The 24,400-nt window shown below is 40.1% G+C and overlaps 1 protein-coding gene across 2 annotated transcripts in view; it reads right to left on the bottom strand.

Moving 5' to 3' along the window:
- LOC124605347 (MICOS complex subunit Mic60) overlaps nt 1-24,400 on the bottom strand; it is a 59,345-nt gene that overhangs the window by 29,852 nt on the left and 5,093 nt on the right. The window contains exons 3-10 of one of the 2 annotated variants that reach the window (XM_047136966.1): nt 19,331-19,534; nt 19,143-19,249; nt 8,508-8,615; nt 8,126-8,275; nt 6,832-6,970; nt 2,671-2,875; nt 2,447-2,584; nt 2,224-2,358 (exon numbers count right to left, since the gene is read on the bottom strand). In XM_047136966.1, the coding sequence (XP_046992922.1) occupies nt 2,224-2,358; nt 2,447-2,584; nt 2,671-2,875; nt 6,832-6,970; nt 8,126-8,275; nt 8,508-8,615; nt 19,143-19,249; nt 19,331-19,534 (1,186 nt within the window). The remainder of the gene's footprint in view (nt 1-2,223; nt 2,359-2,446; nt 2,585-2,670; nt 2,876-6,831; nt 6,971-8,125; nt 8,276-8,507; nt 8,616-19,142; nt 19,250-19,330; nt 19,535-24,400) is intronic. The other variant, XM_047136967.1, reaches the window with a different exon arrangement.

Genomic DNA, 24,400 nt, shown 5'->3' with positions numbered 1-24,400 from the left:
TGTCCTACTGTATACATATGTGCAGAATAATTGCATTTACATTAGTCAAGGTGCCACTGTAGCACATTTATGAATCTTAATAATAGATAAAAGTAAAATAAAACAATATCGCTCCTTAACTTGTGACACCTTATAATGTTTTTAACATTTTACGTTACCGATATCAAACAGGCAGAAAAAATGATCCACATCATCCTAGTGATACCTTGTAAACCACAAATGAAAGAGTTGAGGTGAAAAATGTAGGAAAAGACAGATTGCTACGTATCATAAAAATGACACATTTACGTTGCAGACAGGCACGTTTAAAAGACAAGCTTTCGGCCACAGCCTTCATCAAAAAGAGAGAGAAACACACACCATTTACTCAAACAAGCAAGCACACCTCAAGGACATATGATCAACAACTCCGGCAGCTTGAGCCAGAACGCAAATATCACGTGGGATGGAAGTAGCAATCTGGAGGTGGTGGGGAAGGGGAAGGGATAGCAATATGTGGGTGGGTGTTTGGGGGTTGGGGAGGGGGGGGGGTCAGGGGAGTGCTGTCTGGCAGAGTGTGCAGGAACGAGAACACCAACAGACACAGCAACAGGAGGTTGTAGGGCAGGGAGGTGAGGAAAATGGAGCAAAAAGGAGAGAAGCAGGGAAAGATGGGCAGTTGCATTGGCAGAGAGTGGGAGACGAGATTCGGAAGGATGTGATAGTACAGAGGGGGAATGGAAACTGTTGGGTGGAGAGGGGGGGGGGGGGAGGACAACACATTACCTTAAGGTGAGGCCAGGATAATTACATGAGCAGAGACTTTGCTGTAAGGATAACTCCCATTTGGGCAGTTCAGAAAAGCTGGTGGTGGAGGGGAGGATCAAGATGGCTTGGGTAGTGAAGCAGCCACTGAAATCAAGCATGTTATGTTCAGCTGCATGTTGTGCCACAGGGTGGTCTCTCTGCCCTTGCCCACATTTTGGCAGTGGCTGTTCACCCTGGTGGACAACATGTTGGTGGTCATACAAAAATAAAAGCTGTGCAATTATTGCAGCAGACCTAGTAAATGACATGGATGCCTTCACAGCTGGCCCGACCACTTACGAGATAGATTTATCCTATGACAGGATGGGAATAGGAAGTGCTGGGTGGGTGGATTGGGCAGGTCTTGCATCTCGGTTTTCCTCAGGGATATGATCCCAGAGGCAAGCGATTGGGACTGGGAGTGACATAGGGATGAACTAGGACGTTATGAAGGTTAGGTGGGTGATGGAACACAACTTTAGGAGGGTTGGAAGTATACTTGGTAGGATGTCCCTTGTTTCAGAGCATCATCATAGGTAATCAAAGCCCAGGCGAAGGATGTGGCTCAGTTGTTCCACTCCAGGGTGGCATTGGATGATGAAGGGGGCACTCCTTTGTGGCTGTTCTTGCATGGTGATGTGGATTATTGGTGTGTGAGGGGAAATGAGATGGGAGATCTGTTTGCGAACTATGTCTGCGGAATAGTGCCTGTACGCAAAGGCCTTGGTGAGTCCCTCAGCATACTGGGAAAGGGAGTTCTTGTCACTGCAAATATGCTGTCAGCAGCTGGCCAGGCTGTATGGGAGGGATTTTTTGCTGTGAACGGGATGACTGCTGTCTAAGTGCAGGTACTGTTAGTGATTGGTTGGTTTATTGTGGACAGAAGTGTGGAGAGAGCTGTCAGAAAGGAGGTCAATGTCTAGGAAGGTGGCACACTGGAGGAAGATCAAGTGAAGCAGAAGGGAGAGAATGTGTTGAGGTTATGAAGGAAGGAAGATAGGTTGTCTTGGCCCTGAGTCCAGATGATGAAGGTATCATCATCAAACCTACGCCTGTTCAAGGGTTTTGCATTTTGTGACGCTAGGAAGCTCTTCTCTAGATGGGCACAAACAGGTTGGCATAGGATGGTGCCATGTAGGTGCCCAGATTTGTTTACTGTTGATATGTCGTCTTTATGGTAAGTAGCGATCTATCTTTTCCTATAGTGTGTATTCCTACTTGAAGTTCCCTTGTTTAAGATTCTGAGGTGAATTCTATGTGAAATGATAGTTTATAGGCAAAACAAGCCAGTTTGTAACAAATATCACAAAATTTCGATCTAGGTCCTTAACAAAAGGTATGTAGAGGATTTTTCTTCTCTCCTGAAAAGTTGGGTTTTTGTACTTAATAGGTATCACATGTTAAGGAGCAATATGTTTATGTAAACTCCTACCATACCTTTTTCTGAAATTCAGCATCCAATTTCCTTCGTTCTCTCTCAAGTTCCGCTTCAACTTCAGCAATAACAATGGCCTTGTCAACAGCACCGCCAGTTTTTTCAAGAGCAATCTGCAGCCGCTGATCATATAGTGTCTGGATAGGATAAATGTATGTTCAGTTACAGTGGAGATGTAGGGGAAATGGAAAGCACTAAAGTATTACACAAAACCATTTTCGTTACCTCTAACTTCTGCAGTTCCTTTTGGTAATAGAGTACAGTGCGAAATGCGTGAAGAATAAATAGATCTAAATCACCTTCTGCAATCTTGAGTTTTCTATCTGTGATCTTAAAAGAAGGAATAAGTACTTCCAGTTCTTCCTGCAAGTGTGATGACATCTGTTAATAAAAATATAACAATTCTTGACACTTCATTTCAAAAGAACATTTACAATCTTCTTACTTACAGCAAAATGTCTTCGTGCTTCTTCCACCTTCCTCCAATATTTGTCTGTAACATCGGCTCTCTGGCGTTCCACTTCCAGTCCCTTTGCAGCAATAGCGAGTTCTTCTTGCAAACGCATAATATTCTGTTTAATAGTTTCCTTTTGTGCTTCTGATATATCAGCTTTACTATCCTCGACAAACAATCTCAGCTTCTCAATACTCTCACTGAAATTAATTTTACGTTTTTTTTAATTATAATTTAATCTTGAAAATGCAGATAGGAGTGGCTCATAATCTCAGATATTTGTGCAACTGTCAAACCGCCATTATATTGCATCATTTCATTTCATTTATTTATTCATTCAGAAATCTTCTTGTGTTATTACACATAGATGTAGGATAAGTTACATTTAACATGCTTTGATACATAAATATACTTATATTGTAGGTATTCAGTTACATGTATAAATATACACATTCTTAAGATATACATTTATATAAATTATATGCTGTACATAGCGAATCATAACTTTTTTGGTATGTTACATTCATCAGATAATGATTACACAAGATTTAGGAACAAATTGTTTTGAGAAAAAGAAGAGAATGTGTATAAATTAGTATATATCTTTAAAACACCATTTTGCATATACTGTGAATTTTATCAGAAGCTAGAGCCACTTCATATGCCTGATTTGTAGTTATCCGTTGACTGAATACGTGGCATCGGTCAAAATTAACTCTCAGGGGCACTCAACAAAACATTTAATACCCTTAGTGGAATGGATGGAGTAAAGGTAACTACTTGCTGTATAGATGAGGCACTGAGTGGCTGGCAGCCACATGAACAAGACTGAAACTAAATATTTCAAAGTTTAAGTTTTCTAGACTATTAAGCTCCTTCTTAATGCTGGTACTCTATTATTATTATTATTATTATTATTATTATTATTATTATTCCAATTTTCTTCTTAGTTTGACTTTCTCTGTTTTTCCAGAATGCACAGCAACTTTACCAATTATTTATAGTGGTGTTAGTTGGGGATTAAGGGACTAAATAGCATGTCCACCAGTCTCTTGCTTGTAGGGTAGTGTATCTGGAATTAATATCAGGCAGAAATCTGACTGAATTGTGGTAGCATGTACAAGTGGTAAAACTCAGGCACTGAGAGCATTACTGATGCTAGAGATGATAAACAATTGCAGGATATATGAACGTATAGAGACACAAACAGAATAATTAATTCCTTCTAGCCAGATCGTGAGCAGATCCATAACAGCAAAAGTGAAATGGCAAAAACAATAATTAACACCAGTGGGTTGGACAGTAGTAAAACAGACAGAAATTATCAGATCAGTATGTGGGTAGACGCAGTCGAGAGTCCCACAGGAGTATGTCTGTCCTACAATTATCCACCTACAATATGCTATAGCTTACTTTTAAAGATTGAAATAGAACCAATAAAAACAGAATGAAAAAGGAAGACTATAGTCAGCATGCAGCAGAAGGCACTATGAACCTGACCATCCCACACCTGCCCTGAAAGCAGTTTACAATGTTTGAGAATAAAAGTCACTTTCTCAGTGGAAATGAAAAACCAGTACAGCTGTCCGTGTGCTGATTGTTAATATAAGAAGCAAAGAACTCAGAAGACGATACTTGATTCTGAGAGCCTGAAGGAAAGGGCATTCCTCAAGGATGTGAGCTACTGTTTGTAAAGCTCCGCAACCACAACACATAGGTAGCTCATTATGTAGGTAATATTATGGGTTATCTGGCACAACTAATGTGTAGGTGATGTAAGATGATGGACTGCTTCTGGGAGGAATGTGAGTAGGAACACAGTGCAACTGTATCTCCTCGATAGTATAAATTCATTAGAAAAGGAAGTATCAGATGTTGATACCTATCTCAAAGTGAGTAGAAGCCTTTTATGCACCCACTAAACTGCACTCTGGAATTGTCCAAGATGTTGAGTACGTAACTGCTGCTTTAATCAATTCTCTGGTATACTGACATGATTGGGACTCAGAGAAAGACAGCTGAGCAGGATGTACAAATAAGATCAGAAAGAATATTGTGAGTACCAGATACCACTAGGTGAAATGAGCAACAGGAATCAATCGCCTGGAGACTGCTCATCGAGTTGCTAGACATTAAAAAAAGGTCAAAGAAGGTCTGTTTAGTAAAACATAAGGCTCTATTAATGGCTATCAGATCCCCAAGGAAAAAAATCGCACGTTCCTGTCCATGATTTTGAAGCCATCAGTGTAAATGAAACAAGTACTTCAATATTCCTGAAGAACTAAGAGAAAGAGATGTGGAAAGGTGATCACAGGATGACTTGAACTTTAGGTCCTTACAATAAATCGGTGCTAATTTGTGTTCTGGGTACTAAACAAGCAGGGGTGCATAGGAACAAACAAGAAGCCTACACCCTTAATGTAGGCAACAGTTCCAGCGGAGCGTCTCAAGACACATTCAAAATGGGAAACCCATTTTAGCTTTAATGTCACAGCATCGACATCCTATCATGAAACAAAGAATTTGATGAGTTGGATGGATAGGTAATTTTTGTATGGGAATTATGTAAATGAGCAATAGTCACCCTTGTCAGAACTGAAAAGGTAACATCCTGATCCGGCAACACAACAAATATGTACTGTGTGCAACAATTTCAAAGCTGAAGGGCCGCTGAGCCATAAACCCGGCATTCATACTCCAGTTTGGATGAGCCCAGTGTCTGGTAATTCCTGAGCAGAGTTAAGCTTTCGCATGCAGCTAGCCTCAACTTGATGGATAGGGGTACAACTAGGTCATATTTTACCAAAGAGGAGTCTCAAAAATTGGGGCTGTGCTACAATGCCAAATCATTGGGTGCCCACAGAGTTCTGGGTTGGGATAAACCGTGGTATGGTGTAGAAATAGATTCAGCAGGGGAAACTGGAAACCATGGGAAAGGGTCCAAGTGGAGGCCCATCGGATGGCTCTTAGGAGCCAACATTCAACAAACGCTACAGACTGGGAGCTTCACCAAATGCAGAAGTCACTTGGAGGGAGCCACGCAACACGTGCACGCGGTTTTTTTTTGTGTGTGTGTGTGTGTGTGTGTGTGTGTGTGTGTGTGTGTGTGTGTGTGTGTACACACACATCTATAGTTGACAAAGGCCTTATGGCCAAAAGCTTTATTTGTGACAGAGTTTTTGTTGTGCCTATCTGTGACTCAGCATCTCCGCTATATGATGAGTAGTGACTTTCCTTTTCATAATATTGTCAAAAAATAAAAGAAGGTCTCCAGAGAGACTGTCCAGTCTCTAGTAGGTCTGTAGCCATTAACTAGAAACCTAACTATGTTTGCAATTAAAATGTTTTCATGTTATTGTATTACAGTCATAATTTTACACAGCTGTCTGGATCTCACTCCAAGTAATGAAATTCACATGGCCACTGTTATCACCAGATGTTGTGGTGCCAACAACCAAGCAAAAAAATTTTAAAGCAATAAATTAGGTCTGAGAAAAATTTGTGGTGAACTGTGTGAGGTAATAAAAATTACAGCTGTAGAGGGAATAGTGCTCATCATGAGATACGCACTTTCTGTAGAGAGAAGTGTCAGGTTTGGTAGATGAGCAATTTTTGAAGATTAAAAATATGTAGTGAGAATTGAAAACAAAGCAAATTCTTATGTCTAACTTGTAGGACTGCCATTTTAACTTACATGACTGTCGTTTTTGTTGACATCACAGCAATGAATGCAGAACATTTAGCCAGACAGAGAATTGCATAATCATGCATAGCTGTATAGCTATGGCAAGGTGCACTATGTGTGCCATTACTTCACTTGGTAACTACATAGTTTAATGTCAACATTCAACAAAAATTGCCAGTGACTAATGACAAACTCTTACATGAAAGAATATGGAAAAATAAGATGCTGAGGTTGTGTGCTGATATAATGGTGTGTGTGAATCAGAACATGGATATCCCACTGGCCACTACATATATTTGTAGCAAGCACCTCTTCAGCCTTCTCAGTCAAACCTATGCTACCTGATCATGAAATGCAAACATAGCTCAACCCAATTTCCCACTCAAAAGACTCATCAAATGACTGAGATATGGATTTTCTTAAATATTGGACATTTCACAAATTAAGCTATGACAATTTCTTGGTACTCACGTGGCTGTTTTGGCTCTTTCTTGTGATAATACCAATGCTGCTTCTCTCTTTTCTGCTTTTGACTTAAGTTGCGACCACACATTTGAGTCTATCCTCTCTATTGACTCTTCTACAATGTGTCCAATATCCTTGCCATGTTCTAAAAATAAGAAACAAAACATTTCCATTATTGGTGGTTATGCTCATTTCTTAAAAATAATTATGTCAAAAGTAATAATAATATAAGCCCCTATGGGTACAGATTTTCTTAGGAGGCTGTATAAACTACTATACAGTATTCAGGTGTGGTAAAGTAAGTGTGACTTTCCACCTATTGCTGGCCATGGGATTTCTTGCACTCTGTGTGAGTGTGCATCAACTTAAAGCCCTATCGGATGAAGATGTGTGATGCCATATGCTATCACTGAACTTACTACAGAAAAACCCATAACTTTTTATACAGTACATTAGAACATGTTTAAAATGTATGACATACAAATTTTCTATCCATTCAAATGTACATTTTTCAAGTTATTCAGTATTACGGAAGGCAGACACACTGGTAGAATTAAAACAAGTCAGTATCACACTGGGATTCACAGGGAACTTAAAATGAGAATCTTTGGGAGATCAGCAACAATATTCTATTGGAAATGTTGCAAAAACAATCCAAACACCTTAAATAATATCACAGAAAAAAGTAGTGAGAACTATTTTTGGTGCCAGACTAAGAGTATCATATCATAAGCTGTTTGTCCACTCTTCATTGTGTTACGAATCCTGTATACAATGAATCTGATGTTTTATTGTTTCACTGTTAGCATATGTTGTGCAGCTGCAACTTAATAATCATTGTCTGGTGCAGATCCCAGCAACCAGAGGGTAGGGCAGCTTAAATGTGCCAGCAAAGAAATGTGCAAGCTGCTCGGCTGTGGAATAAATGTTTTCTATACCTGCACGCAACTGAAACTGACTAGGCATGATTTATGTTCTGTGGGAAGAGAATCCATAAAATTAACAACAAAGTATGAGGAATACATAACACAGGGCTGTCTTTTATGTTAAACTAGTTATGAAGGAAGCATATTGCTGGGATAGAGTAGGTAGTGGTAAAGAGAAAGTGTAGGAAAAGGTTTGCCACAGGGGTAGTTGCATGGATAAGATGCATATAGCAAATAAAAGGCTGGAGTGGTATCACAATATCATGAAATTTGAGACTTTTGCCTTTACAGCTGCTTCCTGCATATTTCTTTTTCGAGATATATGTTCCCAACAGATGGCACAAATTACTACGTACATGAATGTTCCAGCTTACCTTTACAAGCACAAGCAGCTTCTCTATACGCACTAATCGCTAATTTCACAGAATCCATCACATTCTGCTCCAACTCAGAAACATTCTGAGGTTGGGCTGGTGGTAACTTGTCACTAGCAGCTGCAGCAGTTGGTTTTGCTTGTTCGGGAGCTGTATAAACAGAAAACAATAATTAGTATATCAAAGTCTGCTTTAGGGATAATATATGAACATACCAAGGTTCAAATATTAATAAAAATACCAAGTAATTCATTCTAGAAGCATAGCACACACTATGACAGATCTGCAGAACAACATGCAAAAGCACTACAGCAGAATTACTTCAATGTTCCACGTTAGTAGTGCAACAATAGCTGAGCAAATTTAGCAAAAGACATCTTACCTGTTTCAGGTGGAGGAGGGGGACAGTCAGGAAGAAGTCTAACTTCAGCCTTTGCACTCTGAGGTTCAGGAGGAGCATTTGTAAAGGATGGCAGCACCTTTGCAGGAGCTAAATGGAATAGGTAAAAGAAAAGGGTGAGGTTGAAACACCAACAATGAACTTTATTAGACAATCATTATTTTAAAACAGGCTAGACCCACACACAAGCATAAAGTGTTAAAATTCTAACGGGGGCCACATCACCATCACTCCGCGAGTCACCTTACAATACATGGTGGAAAGTCCTCCTAGTACCCCTATCATTTTCCCACTTTCCAGTTCCACTTGCAAATGGCCTGCAGGAAGAACAACTGTTGATAAGCCTCAGCAAAAGCTCAATTTTTCAGATTTTATGCTCAAGGTCATTTTGTGAGATGCTCATTGGAGAAAGGGATATGTCACTTAACCCTTTTTTGTAGCATACAAACTCAGAATTTTGACAGTAAATCTCTTTGTGATGCACAATGCCTCTCTCACAGCATCTATCAATACAGTTGCATAAGCATACTCATGAAGGCCTCGTGCTTAAAAAAATGACACAATAAAATACATTTCTCTTCCACACATCTTCTACAGCTCCTCTACTAATTATTCCTGGTATGGATCTCAGGCTAATGAATAATATCAAAGAAAAGGCTGAGTAATGGTTCTGCGTGCAACTGCAAATAGCAATTTCAATGGACTCTGCAAATAATCTCTGTCCGGCATCTGCCCTTTTTACAACTAGTTTTATGTGGCCATTCTGTTTTAAATTGGCTAGGATGCATAATCACAGATATATACATGTTGTGACTGCACCCAGTGATGATCGCCAACTGAGTTAAGATGACAATGGGTACTTCTACTTATTTCTGTTTAATATGTGTAATCTGTTTATTTCAATGTTCAACTCTAGGTTCCTACACCAAGAGTCAACAGTGAAACCCTTACATTAATTTGCTAACATTTTCTCATGTCACAACTCCTCCATATACCAGAGTATTGTCTGAAAACAGCCTAATGAAACGAAGGCCTTATGTAGCAGGTTATTTATTTATATCGTGAACAGAAACTGTCCTAACATCCTTTTGGAATAAAACTGAAACTGTGAACAGTTTTGTTTTATTTCAACTGTAACCCCTCCCCCCCCCCCCTCCCTCCCACATCTTCATACCATACCCCCACCCTTTATACATTGTTGTTGGTGTGACAGAGACAGTAAACATGTTAAAGCAGCAAAACAGAAAATGAAGGTAAGGCAACTGTTCAACAATAGCTGACTGATGTGTAGCACATAGAAACAAGATGAAGTAAAATAGTACTGCTTTCGAGCTCTTGCTCTTTCTTGCCACGCTAAGTCTCACAACAGAGAAAGACTACGGCTAGTATAAATACTGTTATACTGTTTTCTGTTGCATGCCAAACATCAGTCAGCTCTAGGTGAGTGGTTGCCTTTCCTTTATTTTATGTATTATTCTGTCACGGAATTCACATTGTTATTACAGCAATTAAATGTTCAACAACACAACATGCAAAACAGGACTGTAAGGAACACAAAGCAGGACAAAATGTTGAAACATAACGAGTGAAGTAGTTCTGTTATTTGACACACATGTTAATTCAGTTCCCATTACCCACATTTTAATGCTCAAAGAGTAAGACAGGACCAAAAGGAAAGTTTTTACCTTCAGGAGGCTAAATGTTTCCTACTGTCAACATACACACAAAACTACCCTAACTTTCAGAACTATTACTGCCTTCCCCTGTGAGGAGACAGGGATAAGTTGGGAAAGGTTAAGGTGGAGGGGCAGACCACTTAGGTCCCAGGTTCACAATTATCAGTGAACTAGCTGAGAAAAAATTTACAATCTGTGTGAGTAAATGATCCAGATTCCGAGCTATCAGCACTCTCCCACAATGAGGCAGTTATCTATGAGATAATTAGTAATCAAACAAACAGCTGGTAGGGATCTGATGCAACTGGGCTGTTTAATGCTTCGATGGGTCTTTACTGTAGGGGAACACCTTTATGCAGTGACAGAATGATATAATGAAAAGTTTATTTTATTATCGTTTTATTAAACAGTGATTTAACTCATATAATGCAAGTTTATTTTATCATTATTTAATTAAACTAAGAGCAAAGACAGCTTTTCTTTACATGTGTACAAAATGTGCTGTGCATTCACTCATGTTACGAAAACCAGCATGCCTGCTCAAGGGTTAATACCCCATGTCATCATTGCCGCATTTGATTTGACCTGAGCTGTACTTTGTGTATGTCCACTAAACGTGTTTTAAGTTTTTTATAAAGGGTTATTCAAAAAGAGGGAACAGATTTCAAACATTTATTGCTTCCAAACTATAAAAGATTGAAACAACGTCAATGTTCCTGGTAAGAGAAAAGTTCAAATTTGTATGAATTCAATGTGAGCACCATATGTTACACGACAAATATAAAATGGTGGATCATTTCCTACTACATACAAAGTAGCTAGTCTCTCATTATAGAATTCAATGCTTCAACAATGCAATGTCTTAGACTTTCCTACATAGAGGGAATAAAAATGCAGTCTTTCACGTAACCCCATGGATAAAAGTCACAAGGTGTGAGGTCTGGAGACCTGGGATGAAGTTCATTTTCTGCTTCTCCTCTTCCAATCCAAAGTCTTGGAACAGTGTGTCATTCAGAGGTCACCTCAGAACTGTCAATAGCGCTGCTTCCAATAGGGATAATATCATCATCATCATCATCATCATCATCATCATCATCATCATAATCACTATTACTATTATTATTACCTTCATCAGCAGGTATATTATTATGGTTTTACATGTGAACTTTTACTGACTGTTGTTGTTGTTGTTGTTGTGGTCTTCAGTCCTGAGACTGGTTTGATGCAGCCCTCCATGCTATCCTATCCTGTGCAAGCTTCTTCATCTCCCAGTACCTACTGCAACCTACATCCTTCTGAATCTGCTTAGTGTATTCATCTCTTGGTCTCCCTCTACGATTTTTACCCTCCACGCTGCCCTCCAATACTAAATTGGTGATCCCTTGATGCCTCAGAACATGTCCTACCAACCGATCCCTTCTTCTGGTCAAGTTGTGCCACAAACTTCTCTTCTCCCCAATCCTATTCAATACTTCCTCATTAGTTACGTGATCTACCCATCTAATCTTCAGCATTCTCCTGTAGCACCACATTTCGAAAGCTTCTATTCTCTTCTTGTCCAAACTATTTATCGTCCATGTTTCACTTCCATACATGGCTACACTCCATACAAATACTTTCAGAAATGACTTCCTGACACTTAAATCTATACTGGATGTTAACAAATTTCTCTTCTTCAGAAACGCTTTCCTTGCCATTGCCTGTCTACATTTTATATCCTCTCTACTTCGACCATCATCCGTTATTTTGCTCCCCAAATAGCAAAACTCCTTTACTACTTTAAGTGCCTCATTTCCTAATCTAATTCCCTCAGCATCACCCGACTTAATTAGACTACATTCCATTATCCTTGTTTTGCTTTTGTTGATGATCATCTTATATCCTCCTTTCAAGACACTGTCCATTCCATTCAACTGCTCTTCCAAGTCCTTTGCTGTCTCTGACAGAATTACAATGTCATCGGCGAACCTCAAAGTTTTTATTTCTTCTCCATGAATTTTAATACCTACTCCGAATTTTTCTTTTGTTTCCTTTACTGCTTGCTCAATATACAGATTGAACAACATCGGGGAGAGGCTACAACCCTGTCTTACTCCCTTCCCAACCACTGCTTCCCTTTCATGTCCCTCGACTCTTATAACTGCCATCTGGTTTCTGTACAAATTGTAAATAGCCTTTCGCTCCCTGTATTTTACCCCTGCCACCTTTAGAATTTGAAAGAGAGTGTTCCAGTCAACATTGTCAAAAGCTTTCTCTAAGTCTACAAATGCTAGAAACGTAGGTTTGCCTTTCCTTAATCTTTCTTCTAAGATAAGTCGTAAGGTCAGTATTGCCTCACGTGTTCCAGTGTTTCTACGGAATCCAAACTGATCTTCCCCGAGGTTGGCTTCTACTAGTTTTTCCATTCGTCTGTAAAGAATTCATGTTAGTATTTTGCAGCTGTGACTTATTAAGCTGATAGTTCGGTAATTTTCACATCTGTCAACACCTGCTTTCTTTGGGATTGGAATTATTATATTCTTCTTGAAGTCTGAGGGTATTTCGCCTGTTTCATACATCTTGCTCACCAGATGGTAGAGTTTTGTCAGGACTGGCTCTCCCACGGCCGTCAGTAGTTCCAATGGAATATTGTCTACTCCGGGGGCCTTGTTTCGACTCAGGTCTTTCAGTGCTCTGTCAAACTCTTCACGCAGTATCATATCTCCCATTTCATCTTCATCTACATCCTCTTCCATTTCCATAATATTGTCCTCAAGTAAATCGCCCTTGTATAGACCCTCTATATACTCCTTCCACCTTTCTGCTTTCCCTTCTTTGCTTAGAACTGGGTTTCCATCTGAGCTCTTGATATTCATACAAGTCGTTCTCTTATCTCCAAAGGTCTCTCTAATTTTCCTGTAGGCGGTATCTATCTTACCCCTAGTGAGATAGGCCTCTACATCCTTACATTTGTCCTCTAGCCATCCCTGCTTAGCCATTTTGCACTTCCTGTCGATCTCATTTTTGAGACGTTTGTATTCCTTTTTGCCTGTTTCACTTACTGCATTTTTATATTTTCTCCTCTCATCAATTAAATTCAATATTTCTTCTGTTACCCAAGGATTTCTACTAGCCCTCGTCTTTTTACCTACTTGATCCTCTGCTGCCTTCACTACTTCATCCCTCAAAGCTACCCATTCTTCTTCTACTGTATTTATTTCCCCCATTCCTGTCAATTGCTCCCTTATGCTCTCCCTGAATCTCTGTACAACCTCTGGTTCTTTTAGTTTATCCAGGTCCCATCTCCTTAAATTCCCACCTTTTTGCAGTTTCTTCAGTTTTAATCTACAGGTCATAACCAATAGATTGTGGTCAGAGTCCACATCTGCCCCTGGAAATGTCTTACAATTTAAAACCTGGTTCCTAAATCTCTGTCTTACCATTATATAATCTATCTGATACCTTTTAGTATCTCCAGGGTTCTTCCATGTATACAACCTTCTTTCATGATTCTTAAACCAAGTGTTAGTTATGATTATATTGTGCTCTGTGCAAAATTCGACCAGGCGGCTTCCTCTTTCATTTCTGTCCCCCAATCCATATTCACCTACTATGTTTCCTTCTCTCCCTTTTCCTACACTCGAATTCCAGTCACCCATGACTATTAAATTTTCGTCTCCCTTCACAATCTGAATAATTTCTTTTATTTCATCATACATTTCTTCAATTTCTTCGTCATCTGCAGAGCTAGTTGGCATATAAACTTGTACTACTGTAGTAGGCGTGGGCTTCGTATCTATCTTGGCCACAATAATGCGTTCACTATGCTGTTTGTAGTAGCTTACCCGCATTCCTATTTTCCTATTCATTATTAAACCTACTCCTGCATTACCCCTATTTGATTTTGTGTTTGTAACCCTGTAGTCACCTGACCAGAAGTCTTGTTCCTCCTGCCACCGAACTTCACTAATTCCCACTATATCTAACTTCAACCTATCTATTTCCCTTTTTAAATTTTCTAACCTACCTGCCCGATTAAGGGATCTGACATTCCACGCTCCGATCCGTAGAACGCCAGTTTTCTTTCTCCTGATAACGACATCCTCTTGAGTAGTCCCCGCCCGGAGATCCGAATGGGGGACTATTTTACCTCCGGAATATTTTACCCAAGAGGACGCCATCATCATGTAATCATACAGTAAAGCTGCATGCCCTCGGGAAAAATTACGGCTGTAGTTTCCCCTTGCTTTCAGCCGTTCGCAGTACCAGCACAGCAAGGCCGTTTTGGTTATTGTTACAAGGCCAGATCAGTCAATCATCCAGACTGTTGCCCTTTCAACTACTGAAAAGGCTGCTGCCCCTCTTCAGGAACCACACGTTTGTCTGGCCTCTCAACAGATACCCCTCCGTTGTGGTTGCACCTACGGTACGGCTATCTGTATCGCTGAGGCACGCAAGCCTCCCCACCAACGGCAAGGTCCATGGTTCATGGGGGCGGTTACTGACTGTATCAATTACTTACTCTTCATACTAACTGAAAGAAAATGTTGCTACTTGCTATTTACTTAGCAGGACCAGGAAGTATGACTATAAATAAAAGTTTAGAGTTTTAAGTTACTGACTGTATCAATTACTTAAAACTCTAAACTTTTATTTATAGTCATACTTCCTGGTCCTGCTAAGTAAATAGCAAGTAGCAACATTTTCTTTCAGTTAGTATGAAGAGAAATGTGGACTTGCAGACTAAAAATTACTGTCAGTATGTTCTCCATCTTATGGCTGACTGCAAAAACCGTTTTCAGGAGCTTGTAAATGAAACGATAATTTACCTGCTGTCCCACAATCCATGCGGAAGACCCAAATGCCAGATCTACCCAATTCACTCACCCAGCACATCCTCCTCTAGTCCTGTCAGAATTATCTGATCCCATCATAAGCAAGGCCACCTGTGGAAGCAGCCACACCACAGTAGAGCTGCCGCAATTTCGGCACAGCATTTTATATGGATGTAACTATCAACCAGCTGTCCACCACGATGAACTGCCATCATTAAACTGTGGCTGACAGCAAGATGACTACCCAGTGGCAAAACAAAGCTGAGGACAACATGCTGGAGTCCAATGGCTTTACAACACATGCCACTGAATCCTTTCCCACCAGCAAGAGCTATTCTGAATTACGTAAATGGGAGTTATCCTTGCGACACATCCTTCATTCACGTAATCCTCCTTGCCTTGATCTCCACTAACCCACTGCACCAGCACCCTCTAGCCAATTGTCTACTCTTCCTCTATCCTGCCGCCTGCTCCCAAATCGTGCCTTCATGTCATCGTCATCATGGTGCACTGCGTGAACTCACTGGCTTCTGGGTCTTCAGGTCACATTCCTATTCCTTGTACCTGCTGGATTTTCATTCCATTTTGCTATCCTGCACACACTAGCAGCCTCCTTCTGAGCCACTATCCAGCCTTCCCCAGCCCCTCTTCCCACCTCTACACCCCGCACACGCGCGTCACACCACGACATGAGTCTACATAATCTACCTGCCGAACTACAGAACTATAGCCCTCGCAGTCCATGTTTTCAGCTAACACAACTTGTGTGTGTGTGTGTGTGTGTGTGTGTGTGTGTGTGTGTGTGTGTGTGTCCAAGCACTTGCGTGAACTCCTGACTGTTTAGGATTGTCTGGGAGCTAGTGAAGTTTTCATTTCTTTCTGTGCCTTTTGATGACTCAACATTTTAGTTTTTGGCATGTAATCTCCTTTACTCCTAAATTATTTAATTTTTTTAAAATACAGTTATAAGCAAACAAATATTGAAAAGGTTTTAACACAGGGAATCCACAGCATCAATGTTCTTTTATTCCAATATGTACGTTATTAGCCTTTAAAGAAAGTGAAACTTTTATTAATTAATTCAGTGGACAGGCAATAAGGAGGAGGAAGAAATGGCCCACCATGAAAAAGGGTTGTACATGGCAGGCACAAGTACCTAGTGTGGAAGATAGTGTTCCAGCAAGTGAATGGGCTTGTGAATGTGCACACACCAGGGAAACCATAAGAGATGTGAAATGGGATATTGCAGCACAATGCCATAAAGAAGCACCATAAAAGAGAACAGTACTGTGATGGCAACAGAAACTCTTCAGAAATGGATATAATTTGGATGGAAAGAGGATAGGTCGGCCATCAACACGAAAACAATCATGTGCAACAGTGGCAGACTATGTGACTTGATCTCCCCTAAAATCTTTGTAGAAGAGGTCTGCTGAATTCAGAATTACAAAAATGACTATGCTGACACGCATGAGGAAAGAACTTGAATTAAAATTTTTTAGGCAAACATTCTTAAATGACTTGAGTGACGAGGACATGTAGCGAAGACATGAAGCTTGCTCAAGATTGCTCTACATGTTTGTGATGCTCCCACAGCAGGGCCAAGTTTTCTTCTCAAACAAATGTGAAATTTATTAATCTTTTCGGAAAATCATTACAAAGAGTTACAGAATAATCACCCACATTATGATCTGATCTGCAATGTCCAGTAGGCACTTCATAAGGCTGTATCTCTGACATTGCAGTGAATCAACATTTTCACTTCCAAATGTTGCATGAATGGTTTATTTCAGAGCCCCTGAGACTGAACATTCTTGGTGACAGTTGACTTCAGCAAGACAGAGCTCTTGCTCACTACACTCTCTGTATTCAAGAATTCTTTGATGAGTACTACCCCAGAGATGGCTAGGGAGAGTATGGGTGCATGTGTCAGCACCAATCAAAGTGGCCTCCAAGGAATCCAGATCTGACATCATGCGACAATTCCCTGTGGGATGTATTAAGCATCATGTTGCAAAACAATGATACCAGACAACTGATGAAATAAAGCAAGCTGTTAGGGAGGCATTCAAGGAAACCACACTGAGGAAAATTTGACACGGGATCTGGCGCCACATAATTTTGTGCCGTGATAATGGTGGTGCCCATTCTGAATTGCTAAACAAGCTGGAATGTAAATTATCAACAATGTTCAAAATAAGGAAATATACACACACATCATGACCAAAAAAGTGGAAAAGTGGGTGGGTAGGGGTGGGGAACAGGGAGGGAGGGAGGGGGGGGGGGGGGGGGCGCGACAGGACTTTCGGATCAGACGGTGTATCGCTAAAGGCAATGGCATACAAGTGATGTATACCAAGAACACCACAAACCTGTCATTTTAGGAACCATATCCCACCCCACAGACTTAAATTCTGACTTATAAATTAGATAATCTTCATCTTCAGCATTTACAAGTTGCAAACTTCACTAAATACAACATTCTGACAATCACTTTATCCAGTAATTGTGTGTTCAACAAGTGGTTTTATAATATGGGATTGATGTGTCCACAGCAATTTATCAATTAATTTGCTTGTTACCTACAAACTAGTTCTGGAGATAATTTCACCATTGTCATTGGATTTCTGTTCATTAAAAAAAAAAAAAAAAAAAAAAAAAAAAAACCAAATAGACACTATGGGACATCTAAATGCAATTTAAATATTGTGATTGTGATTAGTTAAATGTTGATGTGGTTTTTTCTTTCTGTACTTACACGTCACAACTTGTTAGCATGCTATATTTCCTCATATACCACGTCGTCAATGAGACATGCACCTAATAATCCACTTTCCACAGTTTCTAAATCTCTGTGAAATTTTTCCCATTCAAGGCTGACTGCTTTCTTTATTTCAAACAATGTAAAATTTATTTGTATTATGAAAAGGATAGTTGCTACTCACCATATAGCAGAGATGCTGAGTGGCAGATAGGCATAACAAAAAGACTGTTAGAATGTGAGCTTTCGGCTACCAAGATCATCATCATCAAAAACAGACAACACATACACACAACTCGCACACATGACCATAGTCAGTGTGTGTGTGTGTGTGTGTGTGTGTGTGTGTGTGTGTGTGTGTGTGTGTGTTTGTTGGCTATTTTCGACGAATGTCTTGTTGGCTGAAAGCTTATTTTGTGACAGTCTTTTTGTTGTGCCTGTCAGCCACTCAGTATCTCCACTATATGGTGAGCAGCAACTATCATTTTCATAATACTGTTACATTCCATCCTGAATATCCCTCTGTTTGAGTTTGCTTTCTTTATTTCATAGGTGTTCATCAAAATGCACATCAGACTTGTCAGTGTACCTACATTAGCAAAATATTATCTGCAAGTAACGAAGATTTTGTCATAAAGTTCTGCATCCAAGAAGATTTTTGCACTATGTACAAATGTTATTAGAGTTTACTGTGGTGAGATGATGATGATGATGACTGATTATTCTTTCCCCAAGAAATAAGTCAATATACATAATGTAAAAATCCTAGGACTCCAATGGACATGTATGAAAGTTTCAGAGTAAATAACCATTTGTTTCCAAAAATATACAGTTAAAGGTCCATAAACAGATTTTTGTAGAATATCCAATGCCTTACAGACAATAAGCTCCAGGAAAAAGCAATGAGCCAAGAATCCCACTCCAGCATCAGTAAAAAAAGACAACACATTAAAAAGAAGAGAGCTACAATTCATCTTAAGATATAGTAGCCACTCAGTGTTGTTTTACAACAGAGAAAGCTGTTATCCTCGAACCTGTGAAAAAAAACCTACTCCAACGATTTCATTGCTTCAGGGCCTCTGCACAGTATGTGATACCAAGATGACAAGCATGTGTTCCATCAAAATACTGACAAAAACATTTGACAGCCTTAGCAACATTTACTGCACTGGGAAAGGCTTGACGTGCATATAAATTTGTTCACGTTTGCCATTTGCACACTGATGACAACTAGCCTATTATGTGAAATATGATGGCAGAAAATGAATGCAAAGGCAACAAAAATGAATAGATGTAGCAACAATTTGTCTATGTGAAATCTATTAACAGCACACATAATGTGCAATTTAATGGTTTAAAGTATTACTTTTATGAGCTTTCTTCTCATTCGTCTCTTCAAGTACAGGTTTCGGTTCTGTTCTAGGTTTTGTAGGTGGAGATTTATCTTCTTTGCGAGAAATCAGTCCCAAAACTCTAAAAAGAAAGAGACAATGTATCATCATTACTGCCTTATATCTCAATAAATAAGTACAATTATGAAAGAGTGCTACTTACTGGTTCTTCAACTCACTGACATAGTTGTTCAGAGAAGTATACAAGGCATTATTATCTCGTAATACTACATTAAAAGCATCACCGGCATAGGGAACATTAGCCTCTAACCACCTTCGAAATTCTGGGTCATAATTGGCATATGCAACTGTTCCTCCAGAGGCCAATGTTATTGTACCTAGAAAATAGAAGAACTTCCCAGCTCTCCTGGAAAAAATAAGTACAGATACAAGACAAATGCATGCACACATGGTTAAAACGCACAGCTATCTGCTCATATACAAGTAGGGGCAGAGTCAGAAACAATAGGGATAACAACTTACATAAATCAAGGGCTTTAAGGAGAGACAGAAAAACTTGTCAGAGAATAAATTTGGATTTAGGAGATGAAGGGAAGCAAGACATGCCATTGGATGTAGATGGAGAGGAGGAGGAGGAGGAGGAGGAGGAGGAGGAGGAGGAGGATGAGTATTATTATTATTTGGGGTTAGGGGTGCTCAACATCATGGTCATCAGCACTGTGACAAAAAGCCAGCATGCCAATTTCACGGATGGGGACAGAGGCTATCCTCACATGCAGAGTAATTTATAATGCTTTAAGTCTGCCAACCTTCCCCACCATTTTAGGGATGAGGCCTGACTATTCACAAATGTCAACACTCTTGTAACATTGGAATCAATATCGGCTAGGATAGTGAGCAGATCTCCATCAAACTGAGGGCTGTCCTGATATCAGTTCTGTAAGTCACATGTTGCCAAAATACGCTGAACTTAAAGTGGGTCAACACAAACCTCATAGAGCAGTGGATCCTCCCACTGGAGGAGGAAGCCATGTGTTACAGGGCTATGTGCGACATACAGCCTGGTAAGCGGCGAGGCTTACCTGTGTGATCGATTTGAGTAACCACAGTTTGTTTTCTGTCACCTTCAACCATTCAGTCTCGCACTGACACATGATGAGTGTCTGAAAATGAGAAGACGGCATGCAACGGGATGGGACTTTGATGGACAACACCATCCCGACATGCTTCATTGACTGCTTTCTCGACCACGTCGTTTCTCTGTATCTTGATGTGGCCAGGTACCCAGCAAAAGATCACCACCTTGCCATGGTGTTGGAGCACTGTAAGGAGTCCTGGATGAGCTGAATCAACTGGTCTACTGGATACATTTGGTGAAGTGCTTTTAGTGCATCAAGCAAGTTCAAACAGACAAAAAACCTTGTACAGCGAAAACTGTGAATCCTCTGCAGCGCCATCATCATGCCATGTAACTTCGCATCATAATTTGAAAACCATATCAGGGAAAACAGCAGAACAAACTAAGACATTCTCTTGCTGGGAGCCACCTGTATAAAGAACAATGAAACTGTGGTACATACTTAAAATGGAGGAAAACAAAGTTGTAAAAACGTAATCTAGAGTACAAGTTTTCTTATACTGCATCAAACTTAAAATAACTTTGGGCCCCTGAAGACACCAAGGCAGCAATGTGTTCCATCCCTGGCTGTGTATTCGGAGGTCTGATAGATCCAGAGTTTTGAGACAGTCAGCAGCACGTATCTCGAATGGTTTGGTCACATGAAACTGATTCCTGAACAGCCGTTCAGAGTTGGGTTGGATCACTGCACTAAATGCCAATGACTGAAGTGATGCTGCGATTTTCTGTGCCTGTCAAGCCAAAAGAATATGCCACTGAATCTGGAGTGTTAGTTCAACAGCTTCTACACAGAGACTCTGAATTGGGCTGGTCTGAAAGGCCCCAGTCAATATCCGAATGCCCTCATGGTGGACAGTGTCTAACATCTTGAGATAGGAAATACAGGCTGACATAATCTAAATGTGATTGAACAAATGCACTACAAAACTGCAGGACACAGGATCTGTCTGCTCCCCATGATTTTCTACTAAAGCATTTAAAAATATTCATTGTCTGTGAAGTCCTTTGTCCGTAGGTCTTTCAGGTGTTGTAGCCAGTTTAATTTCGAGTCAAATAATAAACCCAAAAAGTGCACAGTTTCCTGAAGATGTAAAATATTTTCCCCCACTGTGAGCACTGCTTGGTTAAAAATTCTATTAAAACTGACACATGTAGTTTTCCCTGGTCAGAACCCAAAACTAGTTGTCTTGGTCCAGATTCCCAGCCTCCTGATGGTCAGATGGAGCTGCTTCATCATCATTGTTAGACCAGAGAAAGAGTAGAAGACTGCAAAGTCATCCACAAACAAAGAGCATTTGGCAGGGCTTGCAGAGGAAATGCCACTGATAGCAATGGCAAACTGTGTGACACTGCCTTGGGGGACCCCATTCTCTTGGAGACAGCAGTCAGACAAGGCATCACCAGGGTTATATTGACAGTGCTGGTCCTTGAAGAAGGATTGGATAAGAAGTGGCAGACATCCACGTAGTACCCATTCATGAAATTGGTGAAGGATGTTTTAACTGCAAGTAGAGTCATAAGCTTTTTCGAGGTCAAAAAACACACAAACCAAAATGGTTTCGGTGTAAGAAAGACTCCTGTAACACCATCTCCAGGACAGTTACGTTGCCAAGGATGGAATGGTAGCACCTGAAACCATACTTTGAGTGGCTCAAGTGATTTCAGGATCCAAGCAGCCAGACGAGGCGGTCGTTGACCATGCATTCAAGAGTCTAATCCATACAACTGGTACAGGCTACACTCTGGTAAATGTTACTACCGTCCTTGCCTGGTTTACAGAATGGAATTAATATTGCCTCCTTCCAAGTCGTAGGGTACTGTCCATCAAACCAGATCTGATTAAAACAAAAGAGGAGCTGTCCTTTAGCTTCAGGGCACAGATGACAAAGTATGGCATATTGAATCTCATTCGCATTCGGGAGGACGACGGTTCAATCCCATCTCCAACCATCCTGATTTAGGTTTTCTGTGATTTCCCTAAATCGTTTCAGGCAAATGCCGGGATGGTTCCTTTGAAAGGGCACGGCCGATTTCCTTCCCAATCCTTCCCTAACCCGAGCTTGGGCTCCGTCTCTAATAACCTCGTTGTCGACGGGACATTAAACACTAACCACCTACCTTAAATCTCATTAGGTCCTGGAGCAGTGTCTCTTGCCACAGACAGAGCTGATTCCAGTTCCCACATGGAGAATGAAAGGTTGCAGACTTTATAATGGGACATCCTTTTCTAACATTAACTTTTTTTTATAGAAATAACCGATACCATTTATACTATCGAGTCTTGTATAGTGAACATTCTTGGCTGTTTCACTGAAAAATTTCATTTGATTTTGTATATGATGTATTATATTTCGGGCTAAAATGTATAAAAAGAAATTAATTTGTTACAATCGATATGTACTACCAGTTAAAATTATTCTTGTTTTAGACATATTTGAAATTAGAAATTCTGGCATACTTAAAATTCATATTATTAATTGCACAATCTAATGCTAATAATTAAACTTATTTCTGGAATTATTTATAAGATAATGATATAATGTGGTAAAGAGTCTACTTTTGTCAAGGAAGTTTGAAAACTCTTTGGAATATTGTGAGTACCGTAAAATGTAAGTAGCAGTAGGCATGCCTATGATGGAAATGCACGCGTTTTTTAATTTTGTCTACAACAATGTAATTGATGGCTTTTTAACAATGTAACTGATGGCTTTTTAAAAATGGAGTTTGTGAAGTCAGTGTGATATAGAAGAATGGGATAAAATAAAAGAAAATCATAGCACAGATAGTACTTCATCAGTTACTTTGTCATCTGGAACCCAGTAAGTCGAAATTTCAGCTGCAAGAATGTAGCCCTAGACGCAAGAACTGAAGCCAACAGCAAGAAAAGAAAATGAAGATAAGTAAAAAGTTTTTCTTATGTATATCTTACGCCTCTCAAAGCTTTTGAAAATAATGAAGAGACTAAGAGAAATATAATGATGATGTGTGGGAGGATAAGGTTAAAACTTCCTCATTATTCGAGCAGAAATGGAGCTTCCCCATCTCCGCAGTCCTACAAAACACCTTAAACACAGGAGCTTGCCCAGATGACGCAGTGACTGTAAAAAAAAAGTGTTCACCTGAACCATGTCTTTAGGTGTGTTCACCAAGACCCCATTTCTCGACAAGGCTGTAAAGGAATGTGTACTGCCCTTGCCTGAGATCCCCCTAATTGATTCCCAAACTTGTGAATCAAGTCTTGAATTCCTTTGAGGAAGTCGCCATTCCACGAAGGTACAGATCGTTGTCTGATGTAGTTGCTGGACTGGGGGATGGTCTTAGCAGCAGCCCACTGGATCTCACAAATGATATGGGCCACTGTCTCCTGTGCACAATCCTTTTGTTCAAAAATAGCCTGTTGACTGCACAGCAACCAATTTGCCCTTCGAATCATCCATCTTTGTCGTCTTCTGTCTACCACCGTCTGAGTCAGCAGATGGATCCACACTGGGAAGCGTCAATAGAATGTAAATCTGTTGTCACTTTCCACTGAACCGAGTCTGTAATAGCTGGGAAGCAAAAACACATGTCAATGGCTGAAAAAGACCCTGCAGCTGGGGAAAAGTCTCTCATCTGAACCCAGCTCAAAAGGCAGATATTCTCAGAATGGATAAGTTGCTCGATAATTCGACTCCTGGAGCAAGTGGTAGCCAAGCCCCACAGCTGACTGTGTGCACTGAAGCCCCCACAAGGAGGAATATGCATGGGAGTGCTCGGAAGAGTTCTGTCAGTGTCTGCATCCAAAGAATCATGAGGTGGAAGACATACAGAACACACTGTGATGTTAACTGGTGCTAGGATTTTCACGGCAACTGCTTGTATGGTAGATTGAAGGATAATGACAGTCAAAAGAGACATTTACATATGGGAAGGACATGGAACTAATAATGGAATTATACTTAAAGGAAAGCAGTGACACGAGTGCACTAGGGAAACAACAGATCAAATAGCTACTGAGAGAAATGCGAGATTCAATAGTTGCATGTCTCTACACTATTTAACATAAGAGATTTATGGATGAAAGCTTGGATAATAAGAATAAACGATGGGGTACAAGTAATTAAATATGCAGATGGTCAGGAAGCAGTAAGAACT

This window comes from Schistocerca americana, chromosome 3 (genome assembly GCF_021461395.2).
Source record: "Schistocerca americana isolate TAMUIC-IGC-003095 chromosome 3, iqSchAmer2.1, whole genome shotgun sequence".
Classification (NCBI taxonomy): domain Eukaryota; kingdom Metazoa; phylum Arthropoda; class Insecta; order Orthoptera; family Acrididae; genus Schistocerca; species Schistocerca americana.
This window is presented reverse-complemented; position numbering and strand designations above follow the sequence as displayed.